Source organism: Leucoraja erinacea, chromosome 7 (genome assembly GCF_028641065.1).
Source record: "Leucoraja erinacea ecotype New England chromosome 7, Leri_hhj_1, whole genome shotgun sequence".
Lineage (NCBI taxonomy): Eukaryota > Metazoa > Chordata > Chondrichthyes > Rajiformes > Rajidae > Leucoraja > Leucoraja erinaceus.
The window spans coordinates 39,427,745-39,443,926 of NC_073383.1; the positions used below are offsets into that span (position 1 = coordinate 39,427,745).

Below are 16,182 nucleotides of genomic sequence, written 5' to 3' on the forward strand. Positions count from 1 at the left end.
TGTCCAACTTTAAGTTACTGAGAAATGGTGAACCATCTTTTTGAACTGATGAAATCTTTCAAGCAAAAGTACTTTTGGAGAGATTTCAGGATGTAGACCTAGAGCTGATTTAAAGGAATGACAATACATTCCCGTGTGAGGATAGTGTATGAATTGGAGGGATAGATGCAATTGGTGGTGATGTTCCAAATTATGCTTATTTCTTAACCCATCTTGGTATTTTTGGAGTTGCACAGGTAATTGCAGTGAAATTTGTAGTCGTTGGTGCACAATGTGCCATTGGCAGATGGAATTAATGTTTAAGGTAGTGGGTGAAGTAGTCACACAAGCAGTTTCGTCCTGGATGGCATTAAATTTAATTAAACTGCTGGGAGCTGTAAACATCCAGCCAATTGGGAAGTATTCCATCACATACCTGACTTGTGCCATTTAGATGGTAGAAAGGGGTTGGGATGCGAAGAGTTACTTGGCACACGCTACCTAGCTGCAGTATTTGAGGGTGGTCCAGTTGAGGCTCTGTCAAATGGTGACCTGATATTGAATTTACAATCTGAAGGGTCCGAACCGAAAATGCCACCTTTTCATTCCCCCCCCCTCCCCCCCCCGGATTCTCCCTGACCCGCTGAGTTCCTCCAGCACTTTGTGTTTTGCTCAAAATTCCAACAGCTTGAGTCTCTTGTCTGCAATATATTGACGGCAGAGATATATTTTTTAAATAAAGGTGATTGTGCTGTTCTGTTCTAGGTAAGTTTGCTTCTCTTGGTTGAGATGGTCATTTACAAATAAAAGCCCAAGCCTGAACATTATAGCATGTAGGCATGGGTGTTATCACTTGTTGAGAATTAGCAGATGGAGTTGAACATATTAGATGATCAGTCATGATCATACTGAATGGCGGTTGATGCTGACTCAAAGGGCCGAATGGTCTATTGTACCTATTTTTCAATGTAACATCCCCATCTCAGATCTAATGTTGAAAGAGAGGTAATTGAAAGATGTGCAAAAAAAGTAACTATGATAAAAGAAAAAGGCTATTGTTAGCTATTTGTTAGGTGAAAACAAGAAATTAGTGAGACTTGGGTGGGGGAAGGATGGAGAGAATGCCGGGGCTACCTGGTTCGAGAAATCAATATTCATACCACTGGGTTGTAAGCTGCCCAAGCAAAATTTGAGATGCCATTCCTCCAATTTGCATTTAGCATCACTGACAATGGAGGAGACCTAGGACAGAAAGGCCTGTGTGGGATGGGGAAGAAGAATTAAAGTGTTTTACAACTGGGAGATCAGGTAGGTTCAGGCAGACTGAGCAAATGTGTTCAGTGAAACGATCGCCCAGTGTACTTTGGGTCTCACCGATGTATTAAGAGTCCACATCTGGAACAGATACAGTAGATGAGGTTGGAGTAAGCGCAAGCGAACCTCTGCCTAACCTAAAAGGACTGTCGGGGTGCCTGGACAGAGTCGAGGGAGCAGGTATGGGGACAGATGTGCATCTTCTGCGGTTGCTAGGGAAGGTACCTCGGGATGGGGTGGTTTGGGCGAGAAGGGTTGAGTTAACCAGGGTTTCAGAGGGAACGATCTCTGCGGAAGGCGGAAAGGGGTGGAGATGGGAAAATGTGGCTAGTGGTGGGATCCCATTGGAGGTGGCGGAAATTTCAGAGGATTGTGTGTTGTGCGACTGCTGATGGGGTGAAAGGCAAGGACTAGGGAGACTGTCTCTGTTGCGTCTAGGGGGAGGGGGAGCAAGGGCGGAGCACAGAGGAGACACGAGTGAAGGCCTTATCTAAGATGGGAGCGGGGAACCCTCATACCCTAAAGAAACGGTCAATAAAACAAAGGACAGATCAGGTTCTGCAGATGCTAATTTTTATTGTATTCATCAGCTTTTTTTTATACTTTATTGAAGGCTGCCACATCAACTGATTGAACAAAATCTTCAAATGCAGTGATAGTTTCTTCCAATAGATCTGTTCCCACCTGAAAATAAATACTCAGTTAGAATACTCAAAATGCAACCTGTAATTACTAATATTCATATGCATGAAAGTAGGAAGCTTTGTAAAGGCATTTTGGAATAAAGAACACGAGCAAAGAATAGTTGTTAATGTAATTGGAAAAAGTGCATTATTCCATTAAATATTGTGATAAATCAATCATTACAATGAACCCAATCAAATTTTCTGAATTTAACATACAATTAGCACATTTGTTCACCACCTTCGCCAACCTCACTTGATGTTGATTCAAGATGAATCATTTTACACTTATTTTTAAAATAAGAGTACTTCCAATTCTGTATGATTGCCAAAATGGAACTAAAACACGAATACAAGAGGTTACAACCACCAGGTTCAGGTTCTTCCCACAATGTTGCCATTTGTTCTCTACCACATACATCTGCCAATTCATCATATCTGGAATAAACATATGTACTAGAACTAAAACTAGTAATTTCATTGACTTATGTGCTGAGTGCAAGTTCCTCCGAGTGATTTCAGCTACAGAGAAAGTGCAGTAGAAGGATCCACCTGATCGAGGACTAAATTCAGCTGATCAACAAAACTAGAAGTGTTTTTGCCAAGTGACCGTCCAAAACTGTCCAATATTTCCAGCAAGATTAGTTTAGCATGTTTACTAATTTGTTAACAATTCAGTACGTAATGTGCAAGAAAGTTAACTTAACAAATAAGCATACAGGCACATGCAATCATTTAGCGTAGATTTTCCAAGCATTACATTTGCTAGTTGACAATATTTATAGCCCAGCTGAAAACTGCTCACTACCCAGTGACCAAAACCACATCCTTACCTTGTCATCTTCCACCACACATTGGATCTGAAGTTTCTTGATGCCATAACCCACTGGAACTAGTTTGGCTGTAATGAAATAGATTTAAGCAATATAAAAATTCAACATTCCAGTTATCTCAGAACTACAGAAGAGATGCTAAAGATGCATATAGACCTGGATATTCTCTGTAGCCTATTTTATAATCAGAAAGGTAAAGGATCCCTAGCAATGAACTATAAGGCAGCAATACAATATATTTAAATCCTGAATAACTGAGCACTATTAAAAACTAGCCTGCCACCGTTTCTCCTTGCCCCAAAACGGCTTATTGTATTTTCATGAACTGAATTCCCCTACAAAACATTTTCTGTCAGAAGCAACAAGGAATTTCAAATTTACAGCTCAAAATAAAGAATGAAAAGGTAGTCATAGTTCCAGTTTATACCCAACCTTCCAGGATCACAATACTGAGAAGTTTTATGTATATAAGGAACTACAAATGCTGGTTAATGGAAAAGAGACAGTGTTGGAGTAACTAAGCAGGTCAGGTCACTTCTTTGGAGAACATGGACAGGTGATATTTTGAGTCAGGACCCTTCTTCCATATGGAGTATCCTCTGCCCAGTTACTGCAGCACTCATGTCTTGAAGTTTCATTGTTTTTATGCTAAGACAAGACATGGAACAAACTGCCTGTAATGCACAACATTAAAATAGTGATAATGCAACTATGCATTAATTGTATCCAAGACCTGGCATTGATGGTATTAAAACATTTTCTTATGAAGACAGTCTGAGAAGGGTCTCGACCCGAAACGTCACCCATTCATTCTCTCTAGAGATGCTGCCTGTCCCGCTGAGTTACTCCAGCATTTTATGTCTATCTTTGATTTAAACCAGCATCTGCAGTTCTTTCCTACATTTCTTATGCACAGATGCAACCTTTAAAGACAGACTTTTATGGCATGCTGGTATAACCCAATATTCTTAATGTGGATTAAACAGCCAGGTGAAAGACAAAAATAGAAAAGATCACCAATGAATGAATCTTCTCTGAAGCCTAAGCTTTAGTAATCTGCAAACACCAGTGCAGTTCAAGTTAAAACTTAAAATTGCTTCTACCCATTGCCAAATAATTAAATTATACTATGTAGGAAAGAACTGCAGATGCTGGTTTAAATCAAAGGTAGACACAAAATGCTGGAGTAACAGCGGGACAGGCAGCATCTCTGGAGAGAAGGAATGGGTGACGTTTCAGGTCGAGACCCTTCTTCAGGCCGATGTCAGAGGAGTGGGCGGGACAGAGATAGAATGTAGTCAGGGGCAATAAGACTGGTGAGAGAGCTGGGAAGGGGAGAGAGAATGGCGAGAAAGGGAAAGGGCTTTTTGAAGTTAGAGAAGTCAATGTTCATACCACTGGGGTTTAAGCTACCCAAGCGAAGTATGGGGTGGTGTTCCTCCAATTTGCGCTGGGCCTCACTCTGACAATGGAGGCCCAGGAGAGATAGATCAGATTGGGAATGGGAGGTGGAGTTAAAGCGCTGAGCAACCAGGAGTTCAGTAGGTTAAGGCAGACTTAGTGGAGGTGTTCAGTGAAACAATCGCAGAGCCTGAGCTTGGTCTCGCAGATGTACAGGAGTTGACACCTGGAACAGCAGATACAGTAGATGAGGTTGGAGGAGGTGCAAGTGAACCTCTGCCTCACCTGAAAAGACTGTCGTGGTGCTTGGATGGAGGTAAAGGGACAGGTGTTGCATCTCCCGCGGTTGCAAGGGAAAGTACCTGAGATGGGGTTGGTTTGGGTGGGAATGGACAAATTGACCAGGGAGTTATGGAGGGAACGCTCTGCGGAAAGCAGATAAGGGCGGAGATGAAAAGATGTGGCCAGTAGTGGGATCCCGTTGGGAGGTGGTGGAAAGGTTGGAGGATTATATGGGGTGGAAGGCAAGGACAAGGGGGACTGTCCGTGTTACGAATGGGGAGAGGGGGAGCAAGAGCAGAGCTGAGGGATATCGTGGAGACCCTAGTGATAGTCTCATCTATAATGGAAATGGGAAACCTCCATTTCCTAAAGAATTAGGACATCTCTGATGACCTGGTATGGAAAAGCACATCCTGGGCGCAGATGCAGCGTAGACAGAGGAATTGGGAGTAGGGGACACAGTCTACACGAAGCAGGGTGGGAAGAAGTGTTGTCTAGATAGCTATGGGAGTCAGTGGGTTTGTAATAGATGTCAGAGATGGTAAATTATACTTACAGCAACCCCAAACTAAGCCATTCAACACGACAGAACGTACACATTCTTCCAGTTTTGACATGTCAGTTTCATCATCCCATGGTTTTACATCCAATAAAATACATGATTTAGCAACGAGTGCTGGTTCTGCAGACAAACACAAATTTAATGTGGTTATTTATTGGAATAATCTGTTTCAATTACATTCAGAGGAACACTAAATGGATCAAAACAAAGCACAGGAAATTTGTCTTACTGGTCCATATTTGCCCTCCATGAGCACACACCTATCTGCATATTTTGCTACCCCATTCTTTCATATACTTAACTTAGCTTCTCTGTAAAGGAATCCATGCAGTGCATTTCTCCTATTACATAAACCCCCCCCCCCATTGACTTTCATGCAAAATATCTTTGGATTGGAAAGCTTTGTACTGCAAAGAACACGTTGATGTATACGAGGTCATACTACCAATATCAACAAATGTTTATAGTTCTGTTTCTTAAAAAAAAATGCTGACATATCCAACCAAGAGAAACGTTTAATTCTGATTTCATCAGATTTAATTCACATCATCAACTCAGACGAAAGATGGTAAAGTTAAATCATCATTAAAATCAAACTCTGCTTTTCCCGAATACCACTAATGATTTGAATCCGCTTCACATGCAATTATAGTTCATTTTTGGTACACCACATATCGTTCCAGAGGGATCCAGGGTTCTTCATATCCCTTAAAAAACTCTGCACAACAATGAAATAAATTGTTCTAATATACACTGTATCAACTGTTTAATAGCTTTACTGCCGGAACACCCTGGTGGTGCAACCTAAAGCCGAGAGAAAAGCCGACCCAACACCCAACCAATTCTTCAGTGCAGGAAACAGATATGATCTTCTACATTATTTACGTAATTACAGCATGCACCGTTCTAGGACTGTCATCGGACATCGATACTATTTACTTTTACAAGCTAGCCGTCTTTTGGCACACAAAAGGACCAATGAGCGATCATATGACTAATTGACAATACATACTTTTAGTCTTTTTAGCTTCATATTGAAGAAGACGTTCTTCCCTGACCTTTTGAGCTTCACCGCTTTCCTGTAAGAGACGGGTGTGATCAGTTCTTTACAATCACAAAGGAAAGTTCAATATACAAATATTGGACTGGTTTCATCAGATTGTATATAGTGTAATCATGCATTCAGCCGAAAGATGGTGAATTGGAATCATCATGAAAACCAGTCATAAACATTGGGAATATTGTCATGTATACAAAGATACGATTAAAAAAAAATCATTGTTGCATGCTGTCCAAGCAAATCATATCATACACGAGTACATCAGGAAGTACAAAAGAGAAGAAAGTTTGCAGAAGAGAAATGGGTGGCAAGGTGGCACAACGGTAGAGCTACTGCCTTACAGCACCAATGTTCGATTCTGGGTGCTGTTTGTACATTCTCCCCATGACCACGTGAGATTTCCCCTGGCGCTCTGGTTTCCTTCCACAGTCCAAAGATGTGCAGCTTAGTAGGTTAATTGGCTTCTGTAAACTGTCCTTAGTGTGTAGAACAGAAATAGTGTATAGGAAATTGTAGGTCTGCATACTCAGTGGGCCGAAGGGCCAAATTCAACACTATCTTTAAACTAAACATAGTGTCACCGCTACAGGGAAAGTGCAGATTAGAAGTGCAAGGACCACAACAAGTTATTGAAAGATCACAAATTCAGCTGTTGTACAAGAGAAGTCCATTCAAGAGTCAGATAACAACTAGAATTAAGCTGTTCTTGAATGTAGTAGGATATGCTTTCAAGCTTCTGCCCGACTGGAGAATGGAGAGAATGACTGGTTTATGATTACGTTGGCTGCTTTCAAGAGGCAGCGTGATGTATAGATGGAGTCCATAGTAGGTGGCTTGGGGAATCTGGTTTGTGAGATGGATTGGGCTGTGTTCACAATTCTCTTACAATAATTTAGTCTTAAACCGACCAATTGCCATACTAAGCTGTGATGTATCCTGATAGGAAGCTTTCTTTGGTTCCTTCTGAGCAGGTGGAGGCAGTTGCACCACAAATAAATTGTTGGAAACTCTCAACTATCTCCACCTCAGTACCATTTCACACAAACTGGGGCATGTACTCCACCCTGCCTCCTGAAGTCAATGACCATCTCCTCAATTTGTTGACAAAGAGGGAGAAGTTGGAGACACAAGAAATGGCAGATACTGAAAATCCTGAGCAAAAGCCAGTACTGGAGGAACTCAGCAGGTCAGTCAGCATCTATGGAAGGAACAGACAAGTGATGGTTTGGGTTGGGACCCTTCTTCAGGCTGGGGGGGGGGGGGGGGGGGGGGGGGGGGGGGGAGAAAAGAAAGGTGGTAAAGGTGGAGGGGGCAAAGCCTAACAAGCGAACAAATGTACAGTCAAGAGTCAATCAGAAAGAAACTGCAGATGCTGGTTTAAACCAAAGATAGACACAAAATGCTAGAGTAACCTAGTGGGTCAGGCAGCAACTCTGGAGAAAAATAGATGCAGTTTCGGATCAGAACCCTTCTTCACACATTGAAGAATCTGCATGATCACAATCGGTTTACATGTGGCCTTACTCTGGCAATGGAAGAGACCCAGCACATGAAAGTCAGTGTGATAATGGGAGATAAAATAGTTAGCAACAAGAGTTCCAGCAAACCTTGGCAGACAGATTCTTCAGTCTGTCGAAGGTTTTCAACCCAAAACGCCACCTATTATATTTCTCCATAGATGCTGTTAGGCCCACTGAGTTACTCCATCATTTTGTGTCTATCCTGGCAAGCAATAGGTGGTGGGGTTGATTCTCAGATGCGTGGAGGAAGTGACAGCGGTGAAAAGGAGTTAAAAGGGTATAAGGAGAGAAGAGTAGAAATGAAATGTAAAGCTGGAGGGAGGGATATAAGTGGAAGGAAACTGGGAGGAAAAAATTAAAAAAGGAAAGTGGGGACTCAGGGGTGGGAAATGAGCATGAGAAGTAAAAGGAGCAGGGTAACTGGGGTGGGGGAAATGAGTACGCCCTGGGGTGGGAGGACAGGCGAAAGAGGAGGTGGGGGTTATTATTTTAAATTGCAAAATTCACCTCATATCGTTGGGTTGCAAGCTACCAACTGGAATCATTAGGGACACTAAAATAGTTTTGATATAGGTCCATCTAAGGACATAACAGCCCCGTAATTTGGAGAGGATCTTGAGTGAAGGGCATTTTTGCTGTCCCACAGCACTCCTTTACAGCCAAGAGGGAGACATATTTGGGATTATAAAATCAAGCAGAGCAGCCCTCATTTCAAAACAAGAACCAGTCTTCTGAATATTTGTTCTAATGTATATTAGATGTATACTCTCTGCAACTCCATGGTTCACTAATCCCTTCCCACCTAACCCACACCCCCACAAGCATTTGGTGCTCTCCATTAAATTAACAAATGTAATTCTAAAGATGTGCACATTTTCAAGTCACTAATTTGATACACTTACATAACAGATTAAATGTTTGACGTTTAATGCTTAGGTTACACCTAAAACTTACGAATTTTGGAAATAACACTATTTTAAGAAAATAGGGAAAAAGAGAGGCCTTCTAAAATGTTCATAATGTAATGCAGGAAAAAAATTGCCAATTTTGCCAATCGAAGCTAATGACCAGGGATGAGGTGGTGAGCATGCTGTCAGCTCAGGTAAAAGATTTGCAACTAACTCACCTCTTCGTCATCAGAGCCAAAGAGATCAATATCATCATCGTCGTCTACTGATGCTTTCGCGGAGGTTGTATCTGCTACATTTTGTGGACCATATTTACCAAGTGGCTGTTTAACACCTGGAAGGCTATTAGAAGTCAATGGTCAGGAATGCATTAAACTGCTAGAACAGAAATTAAAGCATGCTTTGTGCCTGCAACAATGAATTGTTGAATTATCCTCCCAAGAATAAGAAAAATACTGTATGCACTAACTAAATTTATTATCCTAAAATTTCAGCAATCAGTGATATGGTTTTCTTGTAATCCACATTTTAAGCACATTGAAATTCAGTGATTGCCATATGGATAGAGATTACAACCATGCACCCTTTTAATAAACAGAAATCCAACGGGGAAAGTAATCCAACCATGACTGAAATTTAAAACATGGTGTAGTATGTCGCAAAGCATAGGAAAAACCCAAGGATTGGGTACATTTCAATTGACAAGGGAAGGTAGAATACGACAGGATTCTTCCAACAAATACAAATAGTGAAAACGCTTCCATATATACGCAAAAATGATAAAAGCCACAGTAAATAAGTTTACGTGTAAAATTATACGGGGGGGGGAGTGGAGTTTGGAGAAAATGGATGAGAAGCTAACAAACATTGTATTTACATTGTTCTACGTTAGTGGCGTCATTGGGTGCTAAAGAAGTCTTCATCTTTTGCTCTCAATGGGTAGTGGGTACACGGAACGAGCTGCCAGAGGAGTTTTGGCAGGTGTTATAACAGCATTTAAACAATACTGGAACAGGAATATCAAAGAAAGGTTTAGGGGGATATGGGCCAAGCATGGGAAATGGGACTCGCATCTTGATCGGCAAAGACAAGTTGAGCCTAAGGCCCCAAACTGTATGACTATGACATGGAAGCCCCCAAAGTAGTGAAGCGTACAGAAAATGTGAAACAGAACTGTTTAGAAAAGAAGAGAAAAAATTAATGGGACCGGATTACCAACGTGTCAATGTGTTCAAAACAGAATGAAAATGAATATGGAGATACCAGATTTCTCAGTTGCCAAGCTTCCCAAATACCAGATTTCAGTTTTGACAGGCTGAGACTTAAAGTTCTCTGCCGCTCCACCCCTATCATTTTAAACCTACTAGGGGATGATATTTCCATTAATTTCAAGGTTCCCAAGAAAATTAATATTCCAGTGTAAGGTTAAGAAAAGGGGAAAGATAAGTGTGAGAATTTTGAATACCCAGAATCTAGAAAATCTACTAGTCAGGAACCGGTGTCAAGGGTGTCAGAATATCAGTTTCAGTGTAGTTGCACTAGAGGCAGTGCAACAAAGATTCATCAGATCGATCCTAGGGTGAGGAGATGATTATCCAACTTGATAGATGGCTGATAGGGGAACGAGAGCGATACACAATTTGCCGCAATGAAAACAGGAATCATATTTTCCTTCACTGAAATGTCTAAAACTAAGGTTACAATCTCTAAAACGAAGGGTCAGCAATTTGGGGCTTGTATAAAGAAACAATAAACTCTACTCAAGCTTCTATTTCTGCTTGACAACCTACCTGGACTTTGTGCTTTCGTAGGAGCGAATATGATTGTACCACCGAAGTGCATGGTAGAAAGTAGACAAAGGTGGCGCACCAAGAGCTTCATACACAGCAATGTCTGCTTGTGAAGGGACATACCTTTAAAAAAAACACACAAAATGAGGAAGATTAGACCATTGAGGTGGAAAAAGGAGAAAAATCTCTCCACTTTCGTTAGTTTTGCCCACGTCTCCGCATTTTAGCCACACCTCCTCAGACTCCAGGATTTCAAAAGCGCCCGCTCTCCAGACAACCCCCCGACTCTACTCTCTCCGCCCCGCCCCCACCCCTCACCCACTCTTCCTTCCCCCTCCCCCAGTGAATATATTTAAGACAGAGATAGACTTTTGATTAGTACGGGTGTCAGTTATGTATGGGGCGGAGACAGGAGAATGGCGTTAGGAGGGAGAGCTAGATCAGCCATGAACGGCGGTCGACGATGGGCCGAAAGGCCTAATTCTCCTCCTAGAAACATAGAAATTAGGTGCAGGAGTAGGCCATTCGGCCCTTCGAGCCTGCACCGCCATTCAATATGATCATGGCTCCTATTATTGATGATTGTCCCCAAGCTCCCACCATCTCCACCTCATGCTCCCCCTCGTGCTGCCACCTCCTCAAGCTCCTCCCCCCCCTTCCCTCCTCCTCCGGCGCCTTTTTCTTTCCCACACTCAGAAGCGGGTCCCATCCCCACCTGGCCCCTCACCCCTCGATGTAGCTGCGATCCGCCAGGTAGTCGTTGAGCATCTGTAGACCGGACGCGGCCTTCAAGTCTCCGAACCCCATGGCCGGTTCCGCTCCGCTCCACTCCACTCCTGGCTGCAAGAGGCCACCGCCGGCGCGCGCACCCCTTATAACCGGCGCCGGAAATTGCCGAACTCCGCCTTGCCTGCGCAAGAAAATAGGCAGCCTTAACAACAATATAATTTAACATTCGTTTTCTTACTAGGTTATTTGTCTAAAACGTTTTGTCTTATCCCTTTTTAAATTAAAACGTTTTGAGAGAGACCACGGTTTGACAAATTGACGGAAGTTGCCGAAGCTTTATGTAATTTCCAATCACCGACTGATTTTATTTCAGCCCATTTTAATTCGTCTCTTTGTTGACAGCTCCATTTAAATTCACTGAGGTTTACGATTAAGTGAATAAACCAATCTCTACGGGTGGTATTCGTAGCTCCTGCCCGCGACGTGGAGGAGCGTCGGTTCCGGAAAGAGACGGAAATTACCGAGCCGTTGCCATCGCCATCGCCATCGCTGTCGCCGCTGTTCTGGTTGAGAAGGCCAAATAGCGAGCAGGTAACAACAACCACCGCGGAGTCGGGAGGTTGACCGCGACGGGTTTTGGTCACCGGTTCTGCAGCGGGTGAAGTTTAGTGCCTCGACTGCAAGGGGCAGCCTGCGGTGAAGGGTGCGTTTGGGTTGTGGTGCTTTGCCCTTGACTGGTGTCCGAGTGACTGGGCCGGTGGCGCAGGAGAATCTGCCTCGTCCCGCTCCGTGTATCATGACTGCCCCCCCGGCAAGGTGTACCTGGGCAATCTCCTGCCACATTACTGGCCGTTAATCTTCCTCTCTACTTCCGTGTTTAAATGGACTGCTCGCTATTTTTCTCTGTCTCTTCACTTGACTTCTTGTTGATGCAGAGTCTCGATGATCCCTTCTGCCGCCATAGATGCTGCCCGACCCGCTGATTTTCTCCAGTAGTATGTTTTATTAACGCAAGATTCCAGCATTTTGAGTCTCATTTTCTCTCCATCACGTTTAAATGGACTAGCTATCTGCCCGACTCTCTTTCTACTTCACTGCTTGTTGATGCAGCTGTCTCCATCATCCATTTTGCCGCTGCAGATGTTAGTCATAGAGTGATACAGTGTGGAAACAGGCCCTTCGGCCAAACTTGCCCACACCGGCCAGACCCGCTGAGTTCCTCCAGCTGTTCGTGTTCCAGTTGGTCTGATTCCAGTCTCTTTCCAGTTCGCTCCTTTTCGGATAGCATTGTGCTTAAACGCGGAATAAGCGCAAACTGTAAATACATGTTCACAGTGACACAGTTGGTCGAGCTGTGTTCGATCCCGACCTCGGCTGTTGTCTGTGGAGTTTGACGTTCTCCCTGTGACCGTGTGCGTTTCTTCCGGGTGCTCCGGCTTCTTCCTACACCACAAAGACGTGGGTGTAAATTAATTGGCTTCTGCAAATTGCCCCTAATGTGAATAGGGAGTGGATCTGAAAGTGGGATAACGTAGAATTAGTGTGAATGGGTAATCAATGGTTAGTTTGGGCTCGATGGACCAAAGGGCCTGTTTCCAGGTTGTATCTCTAAATAAAAAGACACTTACATTGCTGAAAACACTAACACTGAGCAGCACCTGCGGAAAGAGACATTTCAGATTGAACATTTGCTCTGTTTCCACCATTATACATTTTTATTTCCGATTTCCGATAGAGAAATGAAAATATCTGTGGTGTTTATATATCGCTTCAGTTTTGTACAAATGGTGAACGTGGTTGGTGACGGCAGAATGATTTTTAAGAAGACACACAGTGATAAAGCAATTCAGCTTCTGCTGAGTTACTCCAGAACTTTGTGTGTTTTTTGTAAAACATAGTTGCAGTTCCTTGTTTCTACATTTTGTTTGGTGTGTGTGATGCTGATTGATGTTGGTCTCGGCTTCATGCATGGTATCTGCAACCAGATAAGTGATCTGTTTTCATTCCTCATAGTTCATATTGATGGAGTTAGTGCTGCAGCATTAGGATCTTGCAGGCAGTGAAAGATAATGGCAGCAGAATGCTATGCCATGGTGCCTATGCCATAGTGTGTGGAAGACTTCCAATGTGCTAAGATGCAACTTTGCTGGGGAAGAAGATGCTGCTGGAGTTTCAGCAAAGATGTAGTTGAATGTGTTAAAGAGTAGGTACTGGCAAGGCTAGCTGCCATTGAAATGGATAAATCAACAGGTTCATTTTGAATGCATGGTAAATTCAGAGAATTGGGGAGTAAATTATATTGACATTGAACCTATGGGATTTAAATTATAATATAAATTATATTGACAATATATATTATATTGACAATGATCCTTGCAATCTGTTAGGGTGTGATGTGGATTGCAGACTGCAGAACTACAGACATTAGTTTAACCTTGGTGATAGGGAAACTATTGAAACAATCAAGATAACATTAGCAGTCACGTGTACAAAGGTGAATTGATTTGGAAAAGCGAGAAAGCATATATTAAATGGAGACATAAGGAGTGCAGCTGCTGGAATCTTGAGCAAAAACTTGAAATGTCATCTGTCCATTTCTCTCCACTGATGCTGCCTGACCCACTGAGATTCTCTAGCACTTTGTTTTTCATTCAAGAATTTGTTAAAGGCAAATTGTGTTTATCATGATAGAGTTTTCTGATGTTACAGAAAAAGTTGTTGTGACAGTCATAGACCTTAAAAAAGCATTTGATAAGGAGACACATAATAGGCTTGTTGTCAAGGTTGAGATCCTTGTCATGAAAGGGACAGTAGCATCATTGGATTAAAACTGTCAAATAGCAGGAGGCAAAGCTGTACTAAACAGTCGATTTTCAGACTGGACGAAAGTGTAAACTTTAATCCACATGTAGTTATACAGCATAGAAACAGGATCTCTGGCCCATCATGACCAGGGTGACCTTTTTGATAATATGAAGTGGTGCATTTTGGTTGGAAGAATGAGGTAACAGTTCTAAATATGGCACACTAACAAATAGATCTCTGCTGTTAAAGATATAAATCTATGAAAATAGCACGGCAGGTTGTGAATGTGGTTAAAGCAATACAGAATATTGGGTGGTGCATTGTATGAACAAGGAAGTCATAATGAATCGGGAATTATACCACCTCGGGCAGCTGAGGAAATTCAGAGTCTGTCTGAGGATCCTTCAATCCTTCTACTCTGGTGCAGTGGAAAGTATCCTGACTGGAAACATCTTAATCTGGTTTGGCAACAGCTCTGCCCAGGACAGGAAGGTTCTGCAGAGAGTTGTGCGTTTGGCCGAACGCACCATGGGAACTACACTCCTCCGTCCCCCCTGCAGGATTTATACACCAGGAGGTGCGCATCCAGAGCCAGCAAGATCATGAAGGACTCCTAACACCCCAGCAAGGGACTGTTCCAGCTGCTACGGTCAGGCAAGCGCCTCTGCTGTCACGCTGCGAAAACACAGAGGATGAGATAGAGTTTCTTCCTACAGGCCATCAGGTCTGTAAACTCTGATCTAACTGGGGTGTAATTACTGTTGTGTATTTTTATTAAATGTAAATACTGGTTCTGTTCTGTTCTGCTCAGGTGTTCTGGTGTTTTTGCACAATCCCACAGACATTGCCACTTTCATTTCACTGTACATCTTGTATGTATATGTGACAAATAAATTTGACTTGACGAATGAGGATTCAGTTGTGTGGGGTGATTGGAGGAGCTGTTCCTCTTGGAAAATAGATGTTTGAGAGGGCATTTGATGGAGAAATGTGAAATCACAAAATAGCTAGACAATAGATAAGACTTTCCTTCTTGACAGGTAAAGGACTCGGCAACATGGAATTAGAAATGTCAACGTGACCAGTGCAACAAATGATTGATTACATTGAAATGCAGTTCTGGTAATTAGTGGAAGTATGTTTAAACAGAATCTTCAAAAAATAACTCAAAATGGAGTGACGGTGGAGAGTGAAGTTACTCTTGCATTGATAGACAAGAAAGCAGTGGACTGAATAGCCGCCTCCTTTGCTATTAACCTTCTGCGATTCAGGATCGCATTTGGATAAGTGTGGTAAGAAAATACTAATTTCACTTGCTGTCTTAGTTACGCATTTGCTGGCATTCGAGCAGGGAAGTAGGTGATCCTAGAATGAAGATCCAATGTGAGGGAAAAACAAAGTGCTGGAGGATCTCAGTGGGTCAGGCAGCATCAGTGGAGGGAAATGGACAGATGACGTTTCAAGTTTTTGCTCAAGATTCCAGCAGTAACACTCCTTGTGTCTCCATTTAATATATGCTTTTGGGCTTTCCAAATCAATTCACTTTTGTACCTTGTTGGAATGAATATACATCTTCCTTGACTGCATGACTTCCAATTGTACCTTAGAGCTAATTATATACTTTCATGTGAAATTGTTGTAATATAATAGGGCAGGTCTATACCATATCGTAATGTGATCTTCTGCATCCAATTGAGAGATTAGTCAGAACTTTGATTCAACATCTAGTGCAAAAGATGGCACCTTCAACATGCCAACATTCCTTCAGCTTTATACTGGAGCGTCAGCTGAGATTACACTTGGCCCATCGTGCCTGCACTGGGATTTAATGAAATTGTGGATGTTCTTTTGCCACTCTTTTCTGCATTAATTGTATAAGCTTTGAATATCTTAATATGTAAGTCTTTTGATCTTTACCTTGACTATCCTTATTAACTCTGCCACCACAATCTTCCTGGGTAGTGAATTTCAATGATTCACCACTCCCTAGATATTTCCTATTGCTGGTGAAAATGGAGTAGCTGTAATTTTGATATTAAGATCCCTGGTTTTAAATATCTTGACCCGGTGAAATGTCATCTGCATATACCTTGTCAGTCCCTTTAAAAATAAAGATGTCCTGAAACATAGAAAATAGGTGCAGGAGGGGGCGTTTTGGCCAACACCGCCATTCATTGTGATCCTGGCTGATCGTCCCCAATCAATAACCCGTGCCTGCCTTCTCCCATATGGTTGGTTGGTTGGTTTCTTGGTCCTCCAAAATATTCCAAATGGAATTTAAACTGGAGGTGGTGAAGGGAGGGCTTAAGATTCCAC

The 16,182-nt window shown here is 42.5% G+C and overlaps 2 protein-coding genes across 2 annotated transcripts in view; one reads left to right on the plus strand and one right to left on the minus strand.

Annotated features, from left to right (window-relative positions):
* Positions 1–1,849: 1,849 nt before the first annotated feature.
* On the minus strand, positions 1,850–11,623 carry eef1b2 (eukaryotic translation elongation factor 1 beta 2). Its single transcript, XM_055638331.1, has 8 exons — positions 11,583–11,623; positions 11,060–11,242; positions 10,333–10,455; positions 8,761–8,884; positions 6,067–6,133; positions 5,049–5,174; positions 2,810–2,877; positions 1,850–1,977 (listed from the first exon to the last, which is right to left on the minus strand). Exons 1-8 carry the CDS (start codon positions 11,606–11,608, stop codon positions 1,891–1,893), a joined length of 804 nt encoding a protein of 267 aa, XP_055494306.1. The 5' UTR covers positions 11,609–11,623; the 3' UTR covers positions 1,850–1,890.
* ndufs1 (NADH:ubiquinone oxidoreductase core subunit S1) overlaps positions 11,516–16,182 on the plus strand; it is a 43,606-nt gene continuing 38,939 nt past the window's right edge. The window contains exon 1 of the mRNA XM_055638330.1: positions 11,516–11,652. The gene's annotated coding sequence lies outside the window, so the exon portion shown is untranslated. The remainder of the gene's footprint in view (positions 11,653–16,182) is intronic.

Coding starts and splice junctions, on each gene's coding strand:
- eef1b2 (XM_055638331.1), bottom strand. CDS start 11,608: ATGGCGATGGCGATGGCAACGGCTCG. Junction 8,885..10,332: donor TACGAAAGCACAAAGTCCAG/GTAGGTTGTCAA, acceptor GACTTCTAATAG/CCTTCCAGGTGTTAAACAGC. Junction 6,134..8,760: donor TTGGCTCTGATGACGAAGAG/GTGAGTTAGTTG, acceptor CGTCTCTTACAG/GAAAGCGGTGAAGCTCAAAA.